Source organism: Mesocricetus auratus, unplaced genomic scaffold (assembly GCF_017639785.1).
Source record: "Mesocricetus auratus isolate SY011 unplaced genomic scaffold, BCM_Maur_2.0 Super-Scaffold_100676, whole genome shotgun sequence".
Taxonomy (NCBI): domain Eukaryota; kingdom Metazoa; phylum Chordata; class Mammalia; order Rodentia; family Cricetidae; genus Mesocricetus; species Mesocricetus auratus.
Window position 1 is genome coordinate 3,576,447 of NW_024429266.1, and position 21,438 is coordinate 3,597,884.

Below are 21,438 nucleotides of genomic sequence, written 5' to 3' on the forward strand. Positions count from 1 at the left end.
GTCTGGTAACAAGGGCCCCGCATGTATTCTTGCCCCTAGAGATGAAGTCTTTAGTTTGTTTTTCATGTTAATGTGTTTATGTGTGGCATTTGTACTACAATGGTATTCATTTTTTAAAAATTAGTCTAAAAAAATCTAAACTCTTGTACATCTATGAAACAGAAAGGTAGCAGGGAATATTTCACTATACAAGTTTATTTCTAGGGATTCAGCCAAAACAGTTTCTTGCTGCTAAATTTGGAGACAAAAAAAATGCCTTCCTTATACACATGAGCAAGTTCCCTTCTGATTCCCCAAGGCCTAATTGTGAATTCTTTGAACGTTACCATAGTCCCTCTGGGTCACACACTTTGGGAAAGGCAGGGCTTGGGTTTCTATGAGTGCTTGGGTTTCTATGAGTGCTATCTGTCAAAGCCTTGAAGGCCACCCTGTGAGGTGTCTCTGTAGGACACAGTGACAAACGGAGCAGCCTGTTCACAGTGTGCCACGCCCACCTTCCTGGTCATCTACATCCGAGAGCTTACCTTCCCTGGAAGCAGGGGTGACATCCCTCGCGTCAGAGCCATCGTGGTCCAGTCTAGATTCACTACCATAGCAGGGGCAAGTCCAGGATTGGTGCCTGTTGGCTTACTGGGTATTCACCCTCATTCCTTTTGAATTAGCCCAACTTTATTTACCTGTTAATGAAATCAAGGTACACTAAGTAGGTGCCTTCTAAATACATCTGCGCTAGCGCTTCCAGCAGTGACCACTGAGCTCACACCATTGTCCACACGGTCCATCAGGAATGTAATTGCTAGTTTCTAGTAGCCTTTAAAAGTCTCTTGTAAGGCTGGCCGCGGTGGTACAGGCTTTTATTCCCAGCAATGGGGAAGCAGAGGCAGGCCTGGTCTACACAGTGAGTTCCACTGGGGCTGCATTTAAAATAAAAAAGTCATCTAGGAGCTGACAAATTCTTGTTAAGTAACAACAGTGGATGGTGTAAAAGTCATGAGGAATTTTGTATACAGGGCATACCTGTCCACTTAAAAAAAAAAAACCATAGGGTAAAGAGGGAGCCTTAACGTGGAGCTCAACTATTTAATGGACAAATAGGAAGAAGCTGCCTTCCACAACCCCTTCTCCAAGGCACTAGACAGCTCTGTAAATGTCTTAATAATTTAAGGATTTAAATAAGTTTTAGGTTATCCTCTGGGTGTTGGCCTGAGGGCTCAGAGCAGCCTTCTTCTGGTCTGACCATCAGTTTGAAAGACTGCCCTTCCCTGCAAGGTCCCTTCAAGTGAGTACAGGATTGCTGGCGGCTCGGTTTGTCAACGGGAGATGAGGCCTCCGTCGGTTCGGAGCGCTGTGACACGCGGCTTCAGCTTATGTGGTTTGTTGCCTGGCCCCTTCTTTTTAGGTATCGCTTCCGGATTTTGATCATCCACTTCACACTCAGTTTGGCAAACTCGGCGGCCTTGAATAGAGCGAGGAAAGCCCCGCACAGGAGTGCGATGGTGTTCCAGGGATTGGCCGTGATTATCTGTGGAGCAGAAACAACAAAAACAGGGTTGGTTGGTTTGCATCGACTTTTGACTCTGTGTCTTGGATTTTGGAGCCACAGAGACATGTGTGTTCTGTTCATCCTCACTCAATGGCAGCTGGTCGGGAGGGAACGATGAGCCCTGCCACATAACGAAGTAACTGGGAGGAGATCCTTCTCAGAACTGTACAAGTAAGACGTTTGGACTCCGCTTTAATCTGGTGGCATGGTCCTACAAGTGACTCAGATTTCCCCAATGTCTTCTCATCTCAGTTCCCTGTTTCCAGCTGTGTCTCCCACACTCACCATGTGGACTCTGCCACCAGGCCTCTGCTCCTTCCTTCCTTCCTTCCCCTGCTGGGGTGTTGACCTGCCTGGACTTAATAACCCTCCCAACTCAGCACTTTCTCCAGCCACTCAGCCAAAACCTTTCTTTTGCCAAAGTTGTTTATCCCCCAGAGCCCTGTTGACAGCTGCTTGCTGTCTAGCAATGATTTAAAGCAATAGCTTTGTCCCCAGTAAATGCTCTCTTACCCCTAGGCAGTGCTAAGATGGACTTGGCCTTGCGCGCGCTGGACAAGCACGCTTCTGTGGAGTCATCTCCCGTTTTGGAAGTCCCGTGTGCGGCTTTAGAGCAAGCGCTTGTAAGCTTGGTTCAGTGGCATGGTCTAAGACAGGATGAACCCCTGTTCTCCTATGTGCAGTGTCTGCCTTCAGGACGTTGGTGTACACACCTTACACACACAGCCATAAACTAGCTCCTTTCACCCTCGCTGTCTTAGCCTCAAGCCTTCACCCCTCACACAGAGGCTGGTCCAATCTTCAGAGTCATGGGTGATAGCAAAAGAAATCCATTTCACCCACTCCATCCTGGGATCTGAAGTGTCCACGTGTGAGCTTTGGACTCTCTTCCCTGTTGCCCTGACCATCTCGAGACCTCTTGTGATAAGAGGAAGACACTTTTAGCATACTTACATCCTGGACCTTCTGGATGAAGGGGTCTTTCCATTCGAAGACCACAAAGAACAACTGAGTGCTCTTTTCGGCAGCCGGCCTCTGGTCAATATAATTAACCACGCTGGTCTAGGGCAGGACAGACACAATTAGCACTTCTGGACCCAGGGAGTAGGAGCGGAAGGGACTCAGCCATTGGCTCTCCTAACAGCATCTTCTGGAGAAGGAGAGTCAAGACTCCTATACAAGACCTTCTCGGAGGTACAAGAGCCAGCTGGGGCTTTACGGTTCTTAGGGAGAGAAAAGATTGCAATGCCTGATAGTGTTTTGAATTGTTACCAAAATCTGCCATCAGATGTCGAGACTCACAATTAAGTCTTATTCCCAAAATTTCCCATATTCCCAAATTTCAAAGTACTTGGGTCTTAAGAGAGAAGCAGTCTAACGCTTCAGGTCTCTCTGAATACTTAGTAGGCATACATGATACGATCAGGCAATCAACTGTGAAAGAAACGTGTGAAACAGGCTTCAAAGGCTCAGGTCACCTCTGATCTGATGCTCACACCGGCTACAGGAAGACAATGCTGAGGTTTGCAGGGCTGCCAGTGAGGTGACGATGGGACATCCCAGGCCCTGTGGGACTGGGCAGTCATCTCACAATAGCATTTTGTAGTCTTGTTTTCAGGCTTCGTCACCACCTCAGGCAGGAAACAGCCCGCCCCTTGACTACACCTAGGTGCCAGGGTCCCACATCCAGAGAGAGGACACGGCAAAAAGCCACTGCTTGTGAGGCAAAAAGCCACTGCTTGTGATAAGACAGGCTCCCGAGGAAGCAAGCAGATCCCTTTCCATCACACAGCCGTCCCTCTTCTGTCTTCCCCAGTTCTTCCCAGATCACAGCAATCCTCCTGCCTCAACACCCAGCATGCTCCCGGCTAAGGCCATCTCCTCCTCCTGCATCCCGACAGGTCATCAAACCCACACTGTGCCTGGTCCCCTCACCCACCGTGACCCCTGGCAGCATCAGGAAGTGCTCCCGGTGTCTATAGGCACAGAGATGGTTTTGTGGAGAACAAGCAAGTTGCTGTGGGCTGCCTTCAGCAGGGAAGCCTTCACAAGGGCTACTAAAGATACCCTCATCCTAGGACCCCACCCAAAAGACCCTTCCCCTCAAAGTCTCCCTCTGCCGCAGACTCAATTGTGGAAATCATCACGCATGCCAAGGAAACAGCTGCTACCTCTTGCCGGAACTCAACGGCTTCACGCCCGTCCTCCTCTTTGGTCTTCACCAATGACATCTTGACCCAGGTGCGGAAGCCTCCTGAGAACTTCCAGCTGGAGTAGGCGCTCTCACAGGCCTGCATGAAGCCCGCCTTGTCTGGACTTGGGGGGGGGGGGGGAGAGAGAGGGAAGGTCCAGGTTAATCCAGGCCTGACAGCTGGAAGATAGATGGGGGGGGCTCGTTGGGGAGAATAAGGGTTCCAGTGGGGGAGAGGGGAGGGTGGGGGTGAAAATGACTGAAATGTGTCATAAAAACAAAAGCAACACCCTTAACTAAAGGGTGACAGGCCCCCGATGGCTTCCGGGACAGAAGCAGGTTATCAGCAGGGGAGGTGCTGGCTAGGGGACGCTGAGGCCGGGACTGGGAGACCCAGGGCGGGAAGGACAGCAGAGGCATCAGGCGATCCTGTTCAGGTGGATGGTCACCTCCCTGCCTACATCCTCGAAATGATGGAGCCTCAGCTCGGCCAGACTAGGCAGGCACGGACAGGAGCACTCCTGTTTTCTGCTAAGTGTTTTAGTCCCCAGAGACTGAATGGGCCCCAGGGTTTGGAAACGGCGGGAGCCGTCAGTGGGCAGGGATCTGCAGGCACAAGGCTCCCGGGCCACAGGAAGGGAGCCCCCTCGGGGCACACTGCAGCAAAGGCAAGCAACCCTGCGCCCACCCTGCGGTCAAAGTCGTGGGCCACCAGGCTCCTGAGGGCGCTCCTGCTGAGCCAGGCCGCTCCCCTCCCCCACCTCCCCCCCTGAAAGGCCACCTTCGCATGAACTCCTGGAAGGAGGAGAAGAGCAGGTAGTCGATGGCACTGAAGTCCTCGTCGCTCTGGTTCAGGCGGAACTGGAGGAACACCAGCTCTCGCTTCTTCACTTCCTGTGGGCCCTGGACGATCAGGGCGGACTGCTGCAGGGGACAAAAGCCGGAGCCTCAGTGCTCGGAGCTGCACGGTGCTCACACAGACCCACGGGGGTTTCGGCCACAAGCACTGCCCAGGGAAGGGTGCAAGCTGGCCAGGGGGACTTTTCAGAGAAGCACAGTGCCCGGGGCCCAGCTGAGCGTGACACACACTGTCCCCTTCCACAGGCTGCCCACGCTGTGGAACACATGTGCTCTTGCCTGTTATGTGCTGGTGCGTCCCGGTTAGCCTCGTTTACCACGTCATCTACCCCATGGGAGATTCCGATTGGGTACAGTGAGCGAAGGCTGCCCGCCTTGTTCTTATGCCTTCTGGGTTGGCTGGCGAAGGTACAGCCAATGCTTCAACATCCCCAGTCCACGCCCGTCATGTTTTAAAGCTTACATATATATACCACACATGCCCGGCTTTAGTTTTGTGACACTGTGGGCAGCCGGCTTCTTGCCTTCCTGAATGCAGCCCAGGAGTGCTCTGGTCTGTCCCCGAGCCAGGACTGTGCTGCCAATGGCATCACCCTGTTCAGGAAGGGGACCATGGCCTGGGCCGGCCCCTCCCACATCCTCCTCGTTTCTGTCTTCTAGATGTTCTTTAAAACCAGCTGGCAATGCCCAATGCAACTCGGCAGGGTGTTTCACCGAGACAGAACTGAACTGATGGAGTGACTGAGAAGATTATCCCGCCCTCCCCCGCCTCGCACCCAGGGAGCAGGCACGTGCTCACAGCTGACCACGCCAGTATGGACAGGACAACGGCGCAGGGAGCAACCCTGCAGGCAACCCCATGAAGTCGTCATCGTGTGACCCTGCCTGCCAGTGCGGCTGCTCCGTCAGGAGGCGCGTTCCCACACGGGAGCTAAGCCTGCACTCTGACCGGCACACTTGGCCAGATGGGTGTCCCGGGAGCTAGAAAAGTCCAAGAGTCAGCGTGAGCTTCACCTGTGGGTGGTAGGAGAACCGGGCAGTGAGGAGACCAGAAAGGGGGGTGGTCAGGAGAAGCACCGTGAAGTCCAGAGCACAGGAAACCCGGCCACAGAGAACCACCGTGAAGTCCAGAGCACAGGAAACACGGCCACAGAGAACCACCCTGAAGTCCAGAGCACAGGAAACACGGCCACAGAGAACCACCCTGAAGTCCAGAACACAGGAAACCCGGCCACAGAGAACCACCGTGAAGTCCAGAACACAGGAAACCCGGCCACAGAGAACCACCGTGAAGTCCAGAACACAGGAAACCCGGCCACAGAGAACCACCGTGAAGTCCAGAACACAGGAAACCCGGCCACAGAGAACCACCGTGAAGTCCAGAACACAGGAAACCCAGCCACAGAGAACCACAGTGAAGTCCAGAACACAGGAAACCCAGCCACAGGAAAACCACCCTGAAGTCCAGAACACAGGAAATGCAGGCCACAGAGAACCACCCTGAAGTCCAGAACACAGGAAACCCAGCCACAGAGAACCACCCTGAAGTCCAGAGCACAGGAAACACCGGCCACAGAGAACCACCGTGAAGTCCAGAACACAGGAAATGCAGGCCACAGAGAACCACCCTGAAGTCCAGAACACAGGAAATGCAGGCCACAGAGAACCACCCTGAAGTCCAGAACACAGGAAACGCGGGCCACAGGAGAACCACCGTGAAGTCCAGAGCACAGGAAACACGGCCACAGAGAACCACCGTGAAGTCCAGAACACAGGAAACCCAGCCACAGAGAACCACTGTGAAGTCCAGAACACAGGAAACACCGGCCACAGAGAACCACCGTGAAGTCCAGAGCACAGGAAACCCAGCCACAGAGAACCACCGTGAAGTCCAGAGCACAGGAAACCCAGCCACAGAGAACCACCGTGAAGTCCAGAACACAGGAAATGCAGGCCACAGGAGAACCACCGTGAAGTCCAGAGCACAGGAAACACTGGCTAGAACCACCGTGAAGTCCAGAACACAGGAAATGCAGGCCACAGGAGAACCACCGTGAAGTCCAGAGCACAGGAAACCCAGCCACAGAGAACCACCGTGAAGTCCAGAGCACAGGAAACCAGGAAGCTAACAAAAACCCGAAGACCTAGGCAGCGTGATCCGACAAGACCCTCAGTGGGGGTCACTGTCACAACTCTCGGTGGCCTCAGTCAGGCAGAGCCTGCCCACTAACAGCTCACTGCAGGGAGAACAGGCCACCACCTCCCAGCCCTCGGTGGCCACCACCAAGGCCACAGGGCAGCTGTGAACATTCGAGTCATCCCTTGCCACGCGGGCCCTGGGTGGCCGTGAAGACTCCGGTCATCCTCAGCACATGGACACTGGTACATCTTACTCTGCCCTGTTCCTTTTTCTGAGACGGAGTCTCACTGTGACCCTCAAAACGTCTTCCTGCCTCAGCTTCCCAAGTGTCCCAATGCTGGGTGCACACCAGTCTCCTTGTTACACCATTACGTGCTGGTTTTTGTGCAGAGAGCAGGTGACCAGGGAGGAGGAAATGTCGTCGAGGTTCCCGGCTGTGGCTGGAAGGTGTTGATAAAGGTAACTAGCCATCCCTCGGAACGGGAGAGGTGGTAACTGTGTCAGCTTCCCATGAAGACACCTTACTTTTGTGCCCCTTACTTCACGGGTTTTATGTTTAAATTGTGAGTTACCATAGCGGTGTGATGGTCTTGAGTATAAGCAATGCCCCCAGGAAGCATGCCAGTCCACAGGGGAGAGAGCAGCGGTTCCCAGAACAGGCACAGCCGCACCCAGCGCCACCCACCGTGCTTCTCAGAGGGAACGAGGAGAGGCGGGGTCCACATGCTGCTTCCCTGGCTGTGGTCTCCCTCTTCCTGACCGGATTCTGCTGGTTCATTTCAGTTCATTATTTTACGTTGACTTTGTGGAAATGTCCAGTGACACCAGTTGTCCATTCTCAGGAGTACAGGACTCAGGTGCCTAACACTCTCCACCCATGGGAGCACACTGCACCATACACCAACCCCTCCAGCCTTCTGGTCTACCAGAGTCAGGGCTGTCCTCATGCCCTGTCCTATCCTGTTTTACAGGGAGTAGAGATCATTTCGTGCGGCTTCAGGAGGTGGCCTGGGAACACTCAGCCCGAGCGTCAGGGCAGTCCCCTCATCTCTAACGTGAGGAGGTTCCTCTCACCCAAAGGGGTAGGACGGGCCCCACAGCACGACACACCCACTCACTGTCCCTGGCTTCTGTCCCCAGCCACGTCTCACTCGCAGACCCCTGCAAGGCCCTGTAAACCACCCCCACCACCCCTGCCCAGATGCACAGGCGGCTCTCAGGATCACCACGGTCAGGGTCTCAGTCACTGTTCCGCTGCTGTGGAGAGACAGCATGACCAAGGCAACTCTTTTGTAAAAGCAAAGCATTTGTGACTCTTATAAAAAGAAAGCGGGGGGGGGTGTTTGCCTTCAGCTTCAGAGGGTGAGTCCACTGTCGTCGTGGCGGGGAGCACAGCACCACACAGGCAGACATGGTGCTGGGGTGTGTGTGTGTGTGTGTGTGTGAGAGAGACAGACAGACAGACAGACAGACAGACAGAGGGAGAGAGCATGCATGCAAGCCACTGGGCCTGGCCTGGGCTTTTGAAACCTTAACGCCCGCCCCCAGTGGCACACTTCCTCCAGCAAGGCCACACCTCCTAATCCTTCCCAAACGGTTCCACTAACTGGCGACCAAGCATTCAAATCTAGGGCCTACGGGGACGCTCTCATTCAGACCGCCGCTCTCATAGGCCCCTCTGTCCTCCTGAAGGAGGAAGAGAGCCAAGACATAACAATGCCAGGTCACGTCCCTGCCCAGGAACACTGCGTGGTCACCAGCTGAGCCCTGCTCTGTGATGGACGTGGGGTGTCAGCAGTGCACCGTCTTCCCTCTGGCAAATTCCTCAACCCCGCCCACAGGAATGGTGATGACAACTGGAAGCTGGCGTTTTCAGTGACACAGACAGCCCCAGGCAGGCCCACCAGCAGCCCTGCCACCTTCCCATCAGCAGGGAGCCCTTAGGGTTATCAGTCCCAGAGGCACACACCCCTCAAGCCTCTCGCCTGCCAAGGACGAGGGCCCATGCCTACGAGCTGAGCTGTAAGGAGACTGTGATTGATCCCTAGGGGATGCGGCCAGGAGAACACCAGGGAAACCGGCATTACCATAGTATGATTGGAGAAGGGATGCGTGTAATTGATCCTCTGGGTGGTGCAGTTCCTGTCTCCGGGCTGGCCAGAGCTGGCAAGAGGTGGGATGACCTCATAGTGGTGCTTACAGCTGAGCAGCTGAGCCTGACCAGGGTACAGGGCAATTCCTGCAACAAACAGAAACCACCGGCGGGTGTCAGAAGTCACAGCCCTGGGCACGCCGCCTCACCCCACGCCGACCTCCTTCAGAAAAGGGCCCAGGCAGCGACCGCAGATGTGTGGAGCCACGGGCCTGGCCCTGCTCCAATGGAATGTGGCTTCCAGGGCTCCAATGCTCCCGCCAGAGCACCCCATGGCACAGCACCGCCGCCCAGGCCCCGGCTGCCTGGTGCTGTGAAGGCTCTGGGCTGCAGGGGTCCCCAGAGCGCATTTTCCTGCTCTGTCAGGAGCTCCAAGAAACACACACCACAGAGCATCCTGTCCACGCTCAGCTGAGGCTGCCAGGCTGGGACTCAGAGCAGAAAGGACCACGACAGATGGAGGCAGAGCTGAGGGGTAAGAAGAGTAAACACTGACAGAAAGGCCCTCAGAGGCCCTACACACAGCAAAGCCCGGGCAAGAAGCAAATAGGCAGGCCCGGCTGCAGGGTGAAGTCTGGGAGCTCCTGGCGGTGACGGACACACACACACACACACACACACACACACACACACACACACACACACACACACACACACACACACACCTCTGGCTCTAGCCTGTGGGCAGGATGTCCTGGTGTCACACTCGGGGCCAGAGCAAGGGGCACACTCACAGTGTCACTCGGCACATTCCTTCCCTAAGGCAACAGATCACCCACTACGGCAGAAAACGTCCTTGGGGATCAGTCAACCCAACTTGCAGAGACAGGGACACAAGCAGCCTGGAGCCCTGGAGCCTAGGCCCTATCTGAGTGTATACCCCTGTAACCCTGAGTGTGAGCCCCTGTAACCCTGAGTGTGAGCCCCTGTAACCCCGAGTGTGAGCCCCTGTAACCCCGAGTGTGAGCCCCTGTAACCCCGAGTGTGAGCCCCTGTAACTCCGAGTGTGAACCCCTCTAACCCCGAGTGTGAACCCCTCTAACCCCGAGTGTGAACCCCTCCAACCCCGAGTGTGAACACCTCCAACCCCGAGTGTGAACCCCTCCAACCCCGAGTGTGAACCCCTCCAACCCCGAGTGTGAACACCTCCAACCCCGAGTGTGAACCCCTCTAACCCCGAGTGTGAACCCCTCTAACCCCGAGTGTGAACCCCTCTAACCCCGAGTGTGAACCCCTCTAACCCCGAGTGTGAACACCTGTAACCCTGAGTGTGAGCCCCTGTAACCCTGAGTGTGAGCCCCTCTAACCCCGAGTGTGAACCCCTCTAACCCTGAGTGTGAACACCTCTAGCCCTGAGTGTGAACACCTCTAACCCTGCCTGTGCTACTCTGGATAAGAACGGCCCCATGGGCTCCTGGTCCCCAGTCGGTAGACCGGCTTGGGAAGGATCAGGGGCTGGAGGAGGCGTGTCACTAAGGGCGGGCTTGAGGTTTCAAAGGACGGATGCCGCTCCCAGCATGCTCTCTTCTGCCTCCCGCTCTCCACTCCAGCTGTGCGATCCCAGCTGTTCCTGCCTCTGCTCCGGCCATGATAGCCTCTAACCCTCTGTAACTGTGCGCCAACCAAGTGCTTTCTTTTATAAGTTGCCTTGGCCGTGCTGTTTTGTTAGGACAGTGGGAAAGTAATTAACACACTGCTCTTTCTCCCTGGCCTTCAGCTCAGCCAGAGTTCTCGCCTCTCTCCCGAGAGGCCCACGGCCTCCCTATACACACCCAGGGCCCTGCTCCTCCTCCTAACAAAGCCTGGCTCTCGTGCAAACTCCCCTGCCCGCCCAGGGTCTGGCACTGGCTCTCAGCCGTCTGCCCCACTCTGCCAGTGCCGGGAACACAGTGGTGGCTCAGGGGGGCAACGCTTGCTAAGCAAAACCCCAGAGCCGGAGTGCGGCTGCCCCGCCCAGGTGGAGTGGAGTGCAGCTGCCCCGCCCAGCAGCCCTACCTGGAGCATCATAGCGGTCCACCTCCTTGTAAGACACGGACATGACTGGGTGCTTGAGCTTTTCTCTGAAGTCAGTGATGGTCTGGTAGACCAGGAAGACAGCCACAGCCATGAGCAGCAGGTAGATGAAGATGAGCAGGACGGAGAAGACGTTCTTCAGGCAGGCCTTGCTGAAGCGGAGGCTGCTGGAGGCGGACTCGCTGTCGACGCCTGCGGACAGGGCAGCAGAGTCAGCAGGGCAGCCAGCAATGGTCTGCTTCCTCCAGGCCCTCACCTACCGCACGGAGGCGGCGAGGACACCCTCATCGCAAAGGAACATCAACTCTATACCTCCCTCCCGGCCAAGGCCACCAACGTTACCAAGGTAACTGTCTGCAGGAGCTGGTGGTCTCAGTCAGTCAGGCCCACATCCCCCCCCCACTTAACAACGTCCCCGTCTTTCAATCCTGGAGCTGCTCATATCTGCTGTTCCTAGGCCTATTCTGAAGCACTGTTCATAACCACCCTACCCTGTTTTCACCTAAAAATGTCCTTTCCCAAGGAAACCTTCCCTCGGTGGCTAATCTGACTGGGTCTCCATGCGGAGCAATGCACTCAAGTCCCTCTGCTATGTGACACATGATGGGGAAGTCCTGTGTGTATGTCAATAAAGCACTGTTGGCCAATAGGGAGGCAAGATAGGTGGGACTAGGAGTCGAGGAGGATTCTGGGAAACAGACACAGGCAGTCATGATGTAGCCGCCATAGGAGTTAGAGGTCTGGACCCTTTTCTCCAGTAAGAGAAATACTTAGATTAACAATTATGGGTTAAATACTTAAGTCAGAGCTAGCCAGTAAGAAACCAAGCAAACGGCCAACAGCATCATAATTAATACAGTGTCTTGTGTGTTATTTGGGAGTTCAGACATCGAGGCAGGGCCCAAGCGGCTGGCGCGGGGGGGACACGGACGGACGACTATACTCAACAGATACAGGTGCCATACAACCAGCCTGCCCAGAGACCAGCACCACAGCGCCTTGACCTCGGACAAGGGCACCACCAGGGGTGTGTGTGTGTGTGTGTGTGTGTGTGTGTGTGTGTGTGTGTGTGTGTGTGTGTGTGTGTGTGTGTGTGTGTGTGTGTGTGTGTGTGTGTGTGTGTGTGTGTGTGTGTGTGTGTGTGTGTGTGTGTGTGTGTTTCCCTGATAAGAACCACATGGGACAGTGCTTGCTTGCTATGGCAGCCTGGTTCGCCTTCCTATGGTGCTTCCGCCCTTCAGCTCCCTGAGGGAAAAGGGTCAGCTGTCCCTGTGGCTGTGGGCTTCCAAGTGTCGTGGTCACACCATCTGCCTCAGATGACGGACATAAGATCTGAACAGTGTGATGAAATTTAATGAAGGCTTCGAAGAACGGGCAAACGCCGGCTGACGGTGGGAGGGTACCGACCCCTGGAGAGAAGAATGGCCCCGTGGAGACTCACAAGTGCCTGCCTTCTTTCCTGAAGGTTTCTAACAACCCCCTAATGACCTGGTTCAGGGCTGAAAGAGAAGGGGAGGATCCCGAAAGTAGGCGGGTCCCAGAAAGGTGAGATCGCTAATTATGCAAATGGCTGGAGATCCCAAGGGCTGGGGGAGCAGAGCTGAAGAATGAGGAGAAATGGGCGATCCCAGCTGCTACCACAGAAGTCAGTCAAACCTCAGAGCTGCCGCCTTGCCTACTACCTACCTGCTGAGACGAAAGTCCTCCAGACCCCCAGCAGAGTCCAGGACCTACAGCTGTGACAGCTGCCCCCCCCCATCTGCCCAGGAGATGCACCTCTGGAGACCAGGGCTTTCCAGAGAGGACTCAGGTGGGAGGACTTCAGAGGGAGGGATGACCTGCAGTAAAGTGAGCACCATCTGCATGAGCATGGTCAGCCCCTGCTAAAGCCTAACTCCAGTTCCCCAGACCTTCCAGACTGCCAGCAGCTCTCCTGGAGGCTTCTAGGCACCTAACAAGGCCAGCAGCTCTCCTGAAGGCTTCTAGGCACCTAACAAGGCCAGCAGCTCTCCTGGGGGCTTCTAGGGACCTAACAAGGGGAGGGGGGACATGACATGACAAGACACTGGATGGGACACGACCAGGATGGATGACACTGCAGAAACACCAAGCTCTGTGACTAAGCAGCTACCAGGTTCTCTGCCTCTCTGGCAAGCAGACAGACACGGCTGGACTTTATCGTGTAAGCCAGTCTAACAAATGCTCTTTGATACGCACACACACACACACACATGCAAGCACGCACTCTGTTAGTTCTGCTCACCTAGGAGAACATGCCTAATACATCGATGTTCAATTAAAAATTACCAGACATGAGATGGCTCAGCAGTTAAGAGCACTGACTGCTCTTACAACAGCCTGGGTCCAACTCCTAGTACTGACGTACAAAGGCTTCGGGGGCCCAAACAGACATGACAAAGAGAGATCTCCACCACATCATGTTAAGCGCAGACATGAGTAGGTGACATCCACACCACGGAACTGTTTGGGCCAGAAGCACAGGGGCAATTATGTGACACAAAGTATCAGCTTCCAAAATCCAAGACCTCTATCTTTGGGGATGTGTGCCCTACGTGCTGGTGCCTGCAAAGACCAGAAGAAGGCGTTCAATCTCCCAGAGTTACGAGTTATAGTGACACGGGTACCGGGAAACACACTCAGGCCCTCTGCAAATTGTAAGTGGGAAGAAATGAAAGCCAGGAGGAGCCTATGAGGTGGCCCAATTCTGTAACCCAAGCAGCCAGAGAGCCAAGAACCAGGAGCTCTCGGGACCAGCCTGGACTTGTGACCCAGTGTCCAAAAAGGAGCCCCCAATAGCAAGTATCTACATCAACACAGGGAACACAGGGCTGCAGGGACACGGGCCCTGTCTCCACCATGAAGGCCAGATCCTGACCCCACAGAGGAAGCCAGACTGAGGGGACAGGGGTGGAGAGTCGCTGGGGCTTTGCTGCCTTCTGGCCTAAGCCAAGAAACATGAGTTCCCGGCTCCAGGGGAGACCCCGCCTCAAAGAAACAGATGACAGATGGTTGTGGTACAGGGGGACATGCTATGCCCTCTTCCGGCCCACATGCAGGCATAAGGGAACACATCACACACAGTAACGATGGCAAGGGCTGCGGAGCGGCTCAGGAGTTACAACGCGCTTGCCGTTCCAGAGGACCCAGGTTCAACTCCCAGCACTTCAAATGATGCGCAACTGCCTGCAACTCCAGCTCCAGGGGATCCAATGCCCTCTGCCAGCCTCCACGGGCAGCTTCTCACATACGTATGCATATACAAAGAGAAACCCTGTCTCAACTCTCCCCCCCCCCACCGAAACAATAAATAAATCTCCAAACACACTTAAAAATTTTTTTAAAAAACCCCAAATAGGCAACTTTGTTTTTCAAGACAGGGTCTTTCTGTGTGGTCCTGACTGTCCTGGCACTCGCTCTGTAGACCAGGCTGGCCTGACTCACGGAGATCCACCTGCCTCTGCCTCCCGAGTGCTGGGAGTAAAGGCGTGCGCCACCACTGCCTGGTGCAAATAAGCAACTTAATGCTGCGCCTCAAGGAGCCAAGTCCAGGGTCTGGGGGGTGGCCCGGCGATCAGAGCACTTGTTGCGCCTGCAGAGGATGAACTGATCGCCAGCATCCACCGGAAGGGCAGACAACCTCCTGTACCTCCAGCCCGACACCCTCTTCCAGCTCCCTCAGGCACCCACACACACATGCACACACCCTCACACAGACACAGGCGTGCACACACCCTCACACAGACACAGGCGTGCACAGCCACACAAAAATAAAAATTTAGGTCGATGGAACAGCAGATTTCTTTTTGAAAAATTAGGAACTAAATCCAAAGTTAGGAAAAGAGTTAACAGAGATCAGGGAATATGTAAATAGAGGCTAACGAAATGAAGGGCAGTGTTCAGGGATGTCACCGGTCACAACTGTGATCCCAGTGCTCCGGAGGTGCAACAGGAAGACAGGGAGTTAAGGCCACCCTCCCCTACATAACAAGGACAGCCTGAGATGCATCAGACCCTCAAAATAAAATAAAATAAAAACATGAAGAAAGAGGAGGGATATTACGAGATTCAGGGATGCACCAATGTACCTGGAGAAGACGGAATCAGGTCTTGTCACAAAAGCCAAGAGCAGAAACCAATCTGTGGGCCCGCGGCTGGCAGAAGGCTCAGCCAATCACACAGGCGGATCCGAGCCCAAGCCTAGGACTGTAAATGTAAAACAGCCACGTCTGGAGGGTCACGCTTGTAAACCCAGAGTGGAGGGTTGAGAAGGTGTCTCTGCCTACACAATGAATTCTAGGCCAGTGAGAGACCTTGTCTCAAAAAAAGGCACAGCAGAGACAGGCCTGGCAGGGATCCTCAGTGGCCCAGAAGACCCGATCATGGCAAGTCAAGTCTGGGAGTTCGGAGATTTAAGAATGACCACACAAGGCAAGTTGCCTCCTGGTGCAGATCCTCCGTGGCTGGAAATGGAAACTGGGTCACAAGTTGTTGGGTCACTGTCTCGTGAGCAGATCAATTACAAGATAACGATCTAGAAGTTCCCTGGCAGTTGATGGCTCCCTGCCTCGCGGAGTAAACTTCAATAAGAGAACGACAGTGGACATCCCATATATTTATGCAGATAAACCACAATCTTGGTCACGGTAGGATTACAAGTTCCAGCCATCCTCAGAGAGAGTTCAGCCTGGGCTACGTGAGACCTTATCTAAACAGGAAGTCTGACTCCTTTCATTTGTGACGTGGACGGACCTAGGAACAGACACAGGCCCAGAAAGGCAAACACACGAGCTCACTCACGTGGAAATGGCGGGCCTCGCTAGAGGGGGAAGAACAGTGTGTGCCAGGCATAGGGAGGGGAGCACGGCAGCCGTGAGCCCTCGGGGACTCAGACACAGGAGCCCGGAGCCGTGTTAGCGGTGGTGAGCCACATATTTCAAAATAACCACAAGAGATGTTCAATGCCCTTACCACAAAAGCGTGGCAAATGTATGAGACGGTGATTAATTACCACGGTGGAATCGTCACAGAATGTACACAGGTTCTGAACTATCACAAGTGAACCTCGCAAATATGGACAACCGTGTGTCACTTTAAAAATAAGCCGGACCAGGGAGACAGCTTCATGAACAAAGACGCTTGGTCAAGCCCAGCAGCCTGAGTTCAGTTCCTGGAACCCGCATAGTGGAAGGTGCGACTCCACAAAGTTGTCCCCTGACCTCTGCGATGCCCACCCTCACCCTCCCTCACACAAAATAGAGGTCAAAAAAAATCCACCACCAGTCAGTCAACAGGGGTCAGAGTGCCCGCGTCTGTTTCCACGCATCACCCAGCCTGAGTGAGTCTGCAGCCCCTATCCACAAAATGAGGGCACCACCTTGCAGAGTTCTTGTGAGAATGAAATGGGGGAGCTAACTGGGGGTGGCAGAGCCTGGCATTCCAGAGAAGTGGGAAACAGTAGCTGCTTTGCCTTCCTCCTTGGTCCCCTCTAAGCAATGAGCAGAATCACAGGACTTCCTCTCCCCACAGACAGAGGAACCAAAGAACAGGACCCACCTCCCAGCTTACTCGAGGAGCTAGAACCAGGCAGGGGCTCCGTCCACCCACTCACCCACTCACTCACCCACTCACTCACTCACTCACTCACTCACTCACTCATTCACTCATTCACTCTCTCATTCACTCTCTCATTCACTCACTCACTCACTCACTCACTCACCCACCCACCCACCCTGACTAGCCAAGGCTAAGGTGAACAGCAGACACTGGTGACAGACAGACCAACCTCCCCTCCAACGGCAATACTGCAGGGACGGGAGTGCGGAGGACAGGGACAGTATTGGAGGGTAGGATGTGATCCCTGTCGGTGGGGAGTCAAGGAATGATTGGGCACTAACTAGGAGAGGAAGTTAAGCGCTCACCCCCACAAGCCTGGCAACCTGAGCTCACCCACTGGAGCCCACGTTAAAGGTGGATGCTGAGAACCAGATCCACAGAGTTGTCCTCTGACCTCCAAGTGTGTGTGCACACACACACACACACACTCACGCGCACACGCCATGGCTGGCCTTCATGCCCTCACACACACATCATGTGCTGCCCCCACCGACGATAACTTAAACTTTAAAGGGGGGGCTGGAGATGTGGCTCAGCGGCTAAGCGCACTGGCTGCTCTTACAGAGGACCCGGGTCCCCCTTTCCTCGTCAGGCGCTCACGCCACCTCAACCCCAGTTCTTCTCACTCCCTTACGTGCGTGCGTGGCGCACACTTACACAGATGCAAACGTAAGCAAAAACAAGTCTTTTAAAAGGGAGGCTGGGAACCTCAGAAAGAGGAAGAAAACAACAAAGGTGGCCTCTGCGGGGCGGACGGGCTTGAGGACACAGAGGCCGGGTTCTATGAAGCCACTGGGCTAAGGATGGAGCTAAGCCCAAGTAGAGTTTGAAACAAGGGCCCTGGTGAGCTCACCCACCAGGTAGCAGTTCCAGAGAGGCCTCACAGGAGCCCTTCTCCTACAGGGCTCTGAGACACGATCAGGACATTAGAGCCCCTCAACGCTGGCCAGCCCCTCCTCAGGGAAGAGGGACGGCCTGCCCTCGGGAACTAGCTCAAACCCACCCTCAAGAATGCAGGCACACATCCTCCATCCAGAGGCTGATTAAGTATGTAGCACTTTAGAACAGGGGCAGACCTTGAGAGCCAACACCAGGGTACAAGTGTGGGGGAGAGGAGGCCGCCGCTCCCTCAGCTGGCAGGGCGCCTGGACGGGGCCTCCGGCAGCGGTGGTGGCGGCGGCGGCGGGGGCCAATGTCCGGCACCCTAAACCCACTTACCTGGCAAGACCCCTGGACCTTGGACTTGGCCTGGCTCCTTGTCTCGCTCGTCCGCCTGCTCCGAGTTCTCAACGACCTGGTCCAACTCCTCGCTCAGCTAAAGGAGGAGAAACAAGAGTTAGCGGCTCAGCTGAGGCAGCCTTGCCTTTTCGAGGCTAAGAAAAAAAAAAAAAAAGCAGAAGCTGCCATTCACATAATTGTTACACTTGCACAAAGACCACATGACACGGATGTGTGAGAATGTCTCCACTGTCTTCTCTCACAGCCTGAGCCTAGGAAACTAAAGTTTTCAGCAGGGCTGGCTCCCTCCGAGGTGTGAGGGAGACACGTTCCCAGCCTCTCTCCTAGCTTCTGGTGACAGCCAGCGACCCTTGGCATTCTGATGTCCAACCACTGCCTCCACCGTCACAAGACCCCCACGCAGTGTGTGCCCCCCTGGGGGCGCATCTTTAAGGATACTCAAACACGTTGCACTTGGGGCCCGGTACAACCTTGTCTTTGTGCGACACACCTGAGTGACTATTTCCAATTCCAAAAGGGACAAGAACTGGAGTTACACGCCCACGTCTCCCACTGGGAAACGCCAGCCCACAGCCACAGAGTCAGTCAGTGGAGCAGGAGTCACGCCACCTTGGTCTAGTTCCAAAGCCCACGGTCTTAACCACTTCCCAGAGGAAGAGGAAATGTGGCCTAGAGTGTGTTCAGAGAGAAACGAGAACAACGAAGCTGGGTGTCAGCGTTCCGGGGGACGCGAAAGCCCACAGATGTGGGTGCGAATGTCAGAACAGGGTGAGGCATGTCCAGGTGACAAGCATCAATAGCAGCAGGGTACCGGGCAACCCCATCAGCGCCCTCACCTGACCTGCCTGCCAGAGGGGGGAAATCTTGGCATCGAGAAAGCAGAGATTAGGGTAAGCGTCCTATCTCTTCAGGAAGGAGGCAGGTGAAGTCAGTTTGGAGAGATTCCACCCAGCTGGGAGGGACAATAGCTTTTCCCAGGCTTCAACATGTGATCAAGTGAAGTTACGAGACACCCCCCCCCCCAGACTGGTCTCATGTAACCCAGGCTGGCTTCCAACTCACTACGGTGGAGAATGAGCTTGAATTTCTGACTCTTCTATGTCCACCTACTATGTGCTGGGTTTAAACACTAACCAAGTGCTGCAACAACTCAGCTACGAACACCCCCAGCCCTCGGGGGTCTTTCAAATTCACCCCAGATGATTTAAGTTAAAGACTCAAGAGAGACAATGGTCCCAGGAAGATTGGAACTCCTGAGAGCCAAACCTGGCCCAAGTCACCTTGACCCAGGCCTGGCGACAACACCAGCACCCCCCCACACACACACACACAACTCCCCGTCCTGGCACACAGCAGCCACCAGAAGCCCTTGCCTGTCCCCTCCCAAACTTCTCAGAGTGCCCCCAATCCTGGAGCTCCAAAACCTCCCCTCGGCAGTCAGGTTGACTCTCACAACCAACCCAGGCGAGAAGGACGCAGGCCAATCTCTAGGTGGTCTTCCTGGGACTTCAAAACAGACCAGAAGAAGGTAAAGGCCTTCTAGAGCTTTCCACCCGTTGGGCATGACTCCAGCGAACACACGATTCCACCTGTCTGTGGCCTTGCTCTGCAAGCAGAACAGCAGCCTGTGCTTCAATAAATTATCTTCTAACCCCGGCTAAGAAGATACCCGCCGTGTGTGTGGCTGGACCGCGGTCCTCTGAAGCCAAGACCGCCAAGCTCCCCAGAAGCAGGACTTGACCACTGCATCCTGGTGTTATTCACCCGGGGTCACTAACTCCACCGGGCGCTGAGCTCAGCACTGGGCCAACGCGTTTGGAGCCCGTGAGTTTCCAGGGTGGCCAGGACCTCCGTGGGTGGAGATGGCCACAGAAGAGCCCAGCTGCTGAGCTGCGGAAACCGGCTGAGAAGCTTGGGCTGCTCCGGTTGGACAAGGTCTAACGGTGCGGGGCGGCCGCACCGCCTCGAGCAGACCCGGAGGAGAGTGGCGGCAGACGGCCTAGGATGCGGCGCCGCGGGGAAGACTCCCAGGGCACGGCCTGGGGCAGCCCCTCGCCGGAGGAGCGCAAGGGGCCCTGGGCGAGCGCGGCGCTGCAAGGGGCAGCCCGATGCTCGGGCGACAGACAAAGAGCTGCAGGGGTCGTGGGGCCGTGGAGGCGACGGGGGAGCCGCGGGGGAGCGGCCGGCCGCGCGCTTCCCCCACGGTCAGAGCCTGGAGTGCCCGTCGCGGGGACCATGCAGCGGCTCCACCTGCTGCAGAGCCCGCACGCCACGGAGTGCCAATCATCCACCTGCGCGGGGGCCGCGGTGCCCCGCCCGCCCCCGCGCCCACCCGGCCCGCACCTCCTGGTAGGATGTGGAGAGGTCCGGTCGGATCATGGCCCTAGCCCGCTGCGGCTCACCCGGGGCCGCGACGCCGCGGCGGAGGAGCGCGCTCTGAGACGTGCCCGCTCCACTAAACCAGCTCCGCTCGCGTCTACCGCCCGGGAGACCAGGCGTGGCGGCGCCCGGCGCACGCGCGCCTCCTGCTGCCGCCGGGCCCGCGCGGGCGACGCCGGGAGTTGTAGTTCTGTGTGCCGGGAGCGGCTGCGAGGAGAACCAGTTGGGCTCAGCCTCCTGCCACAGAGGAAAGGACGAGTCTTACACTTCCTCTCTTTGTCAGACAGAGGAACCGGGTGCCCGAGTGCAGCGTGGCACGGGGTCCAGGTCATCTGGGTCGGAGCGCCCAGGAACGGGAAGAGGAAACTTGGCCTTGTGGTTTATAATGGGAATAAATGTCCAGACAGCCCTGTGTTACTAAGCTCTCCTTGCGCTTATATGTCTTGATCCCTCCAGGCATCCTGCAACAGGAACATTTTTCTTACAGATTGGGGAAATTGAGGCGCTGGAGATACCTTGTACCAGGAAGGATAAGGAGAGGTGGTGACCACGAAGTTAATTTCATCTGGGAGAGGACCAAGAAAATTCTGAAGGGGGTGGAAGGAGACGGTGTCTCCCTTTGTAGCTCAAGCTGGCCTCGAATTCATAGGCAGCAAGTGTGTCTCAGCTTCCCAAGTCCTAGGATTACACCTTTCTCCAAGTCATATAATCTTTATTCTTTTTTAAGATTTATTTATTTATGGTGTGTGTGTGTGTGCATGTACATGCGTGGGCGCTCGCAACTGTACGTCCTGTGTGCAGGTGACCTTGGAGGCCAGAGGGCATCACACACACCCCAGCCTCCTATGTGGTGCTGGGAACCAGACCCAGGTCCTTCCTCTGCAGGAGTAACAAGTGCTTCTAACCGCTTAGCCATCACTTCAGCGGGTTCCTTCATCCTCAGGCTGCACACTTGGAAGCCTGGCTCTGTCCACCCCCCCCCCCGCCCCCGCCCACGATCCTCGCCGTGTTCTGAGCCCTCCTTTGGTCTACCTCTACAGCCAACACAACCGTTTCACAGTACCTCGTAAGAAGCAAAAAGGGTCATTCGGCTAACACCCACGTACCTGTCCAGCCTGGAGCCACAAGCTGTGGCTGTGGGGAGAATGGAATGTCTGTGCTGTGGCGGGGTGCCCTCGGGGGACCACATCCTCCTCCTCCTCTCACTGCCTAGAGCCACTCAGCTGTGAAGCAGACAGAGGCTGCGTATTAAACCTCAGCGAGGGAGCACGGCTCTGTGCCCCTGCAGC

The 21,438-nt window shown here is 55.5% G+C and overlaps 1 protein-coding gene across 3 annotated transcripts; it reads right to left on the reverse strand.

Annotated features, from left to right (window-relative positions):
- Window positions 1-177: 177 nt before the first annotated feature.
- On the reverse strand, window positions 178-20,267 carry Pacc1 (proton activated chloride channel 1). Of its 3 annotated transcripts, none has more exons than XM_005082872.4 (8): window positions 20,114-20,267; window positions 17,750-17,846; window positions 10,880-11,089; window positions 8,820-8,971; window positions 4,516-4,658; window positions 3,715-3,859; window positions 2,498-2,605; window positions 178-1,522 (listed from the first exon to the last, which is right to left on the reverse strand). In XM_005082872.4, the coding sequence occupies exons 1-8, from the start codon at window positions 20,147-20,149 to the stop codon at window positions 1,361-1,363; spliced, it is 1,053 nt and encodes a 350-aa protein (XP_005082929.1). In that variant the 5' UTR covers window positions 20,150-20,267; the 3' UTR covers window positions 178-1,360. The 3 variants fall into 3 exon arrangements, with proteins under 3 accessions (XP_005082929.1, XP_040595300.1, XP_040595301.1); XM_040739366.1 differs by lacking the exon at window positions 20,114-20,267 and adding an exon at window positions 19,231-19,249; XM_040739367.1 differs by lacking the exons at window positions 178-1,522; window positions 3,715-3,859 and having other exon boundaries at window positions 2,494-2,605.
- Window positions 20,268-21,438: the final 1,171 nt, after the last annotated feature.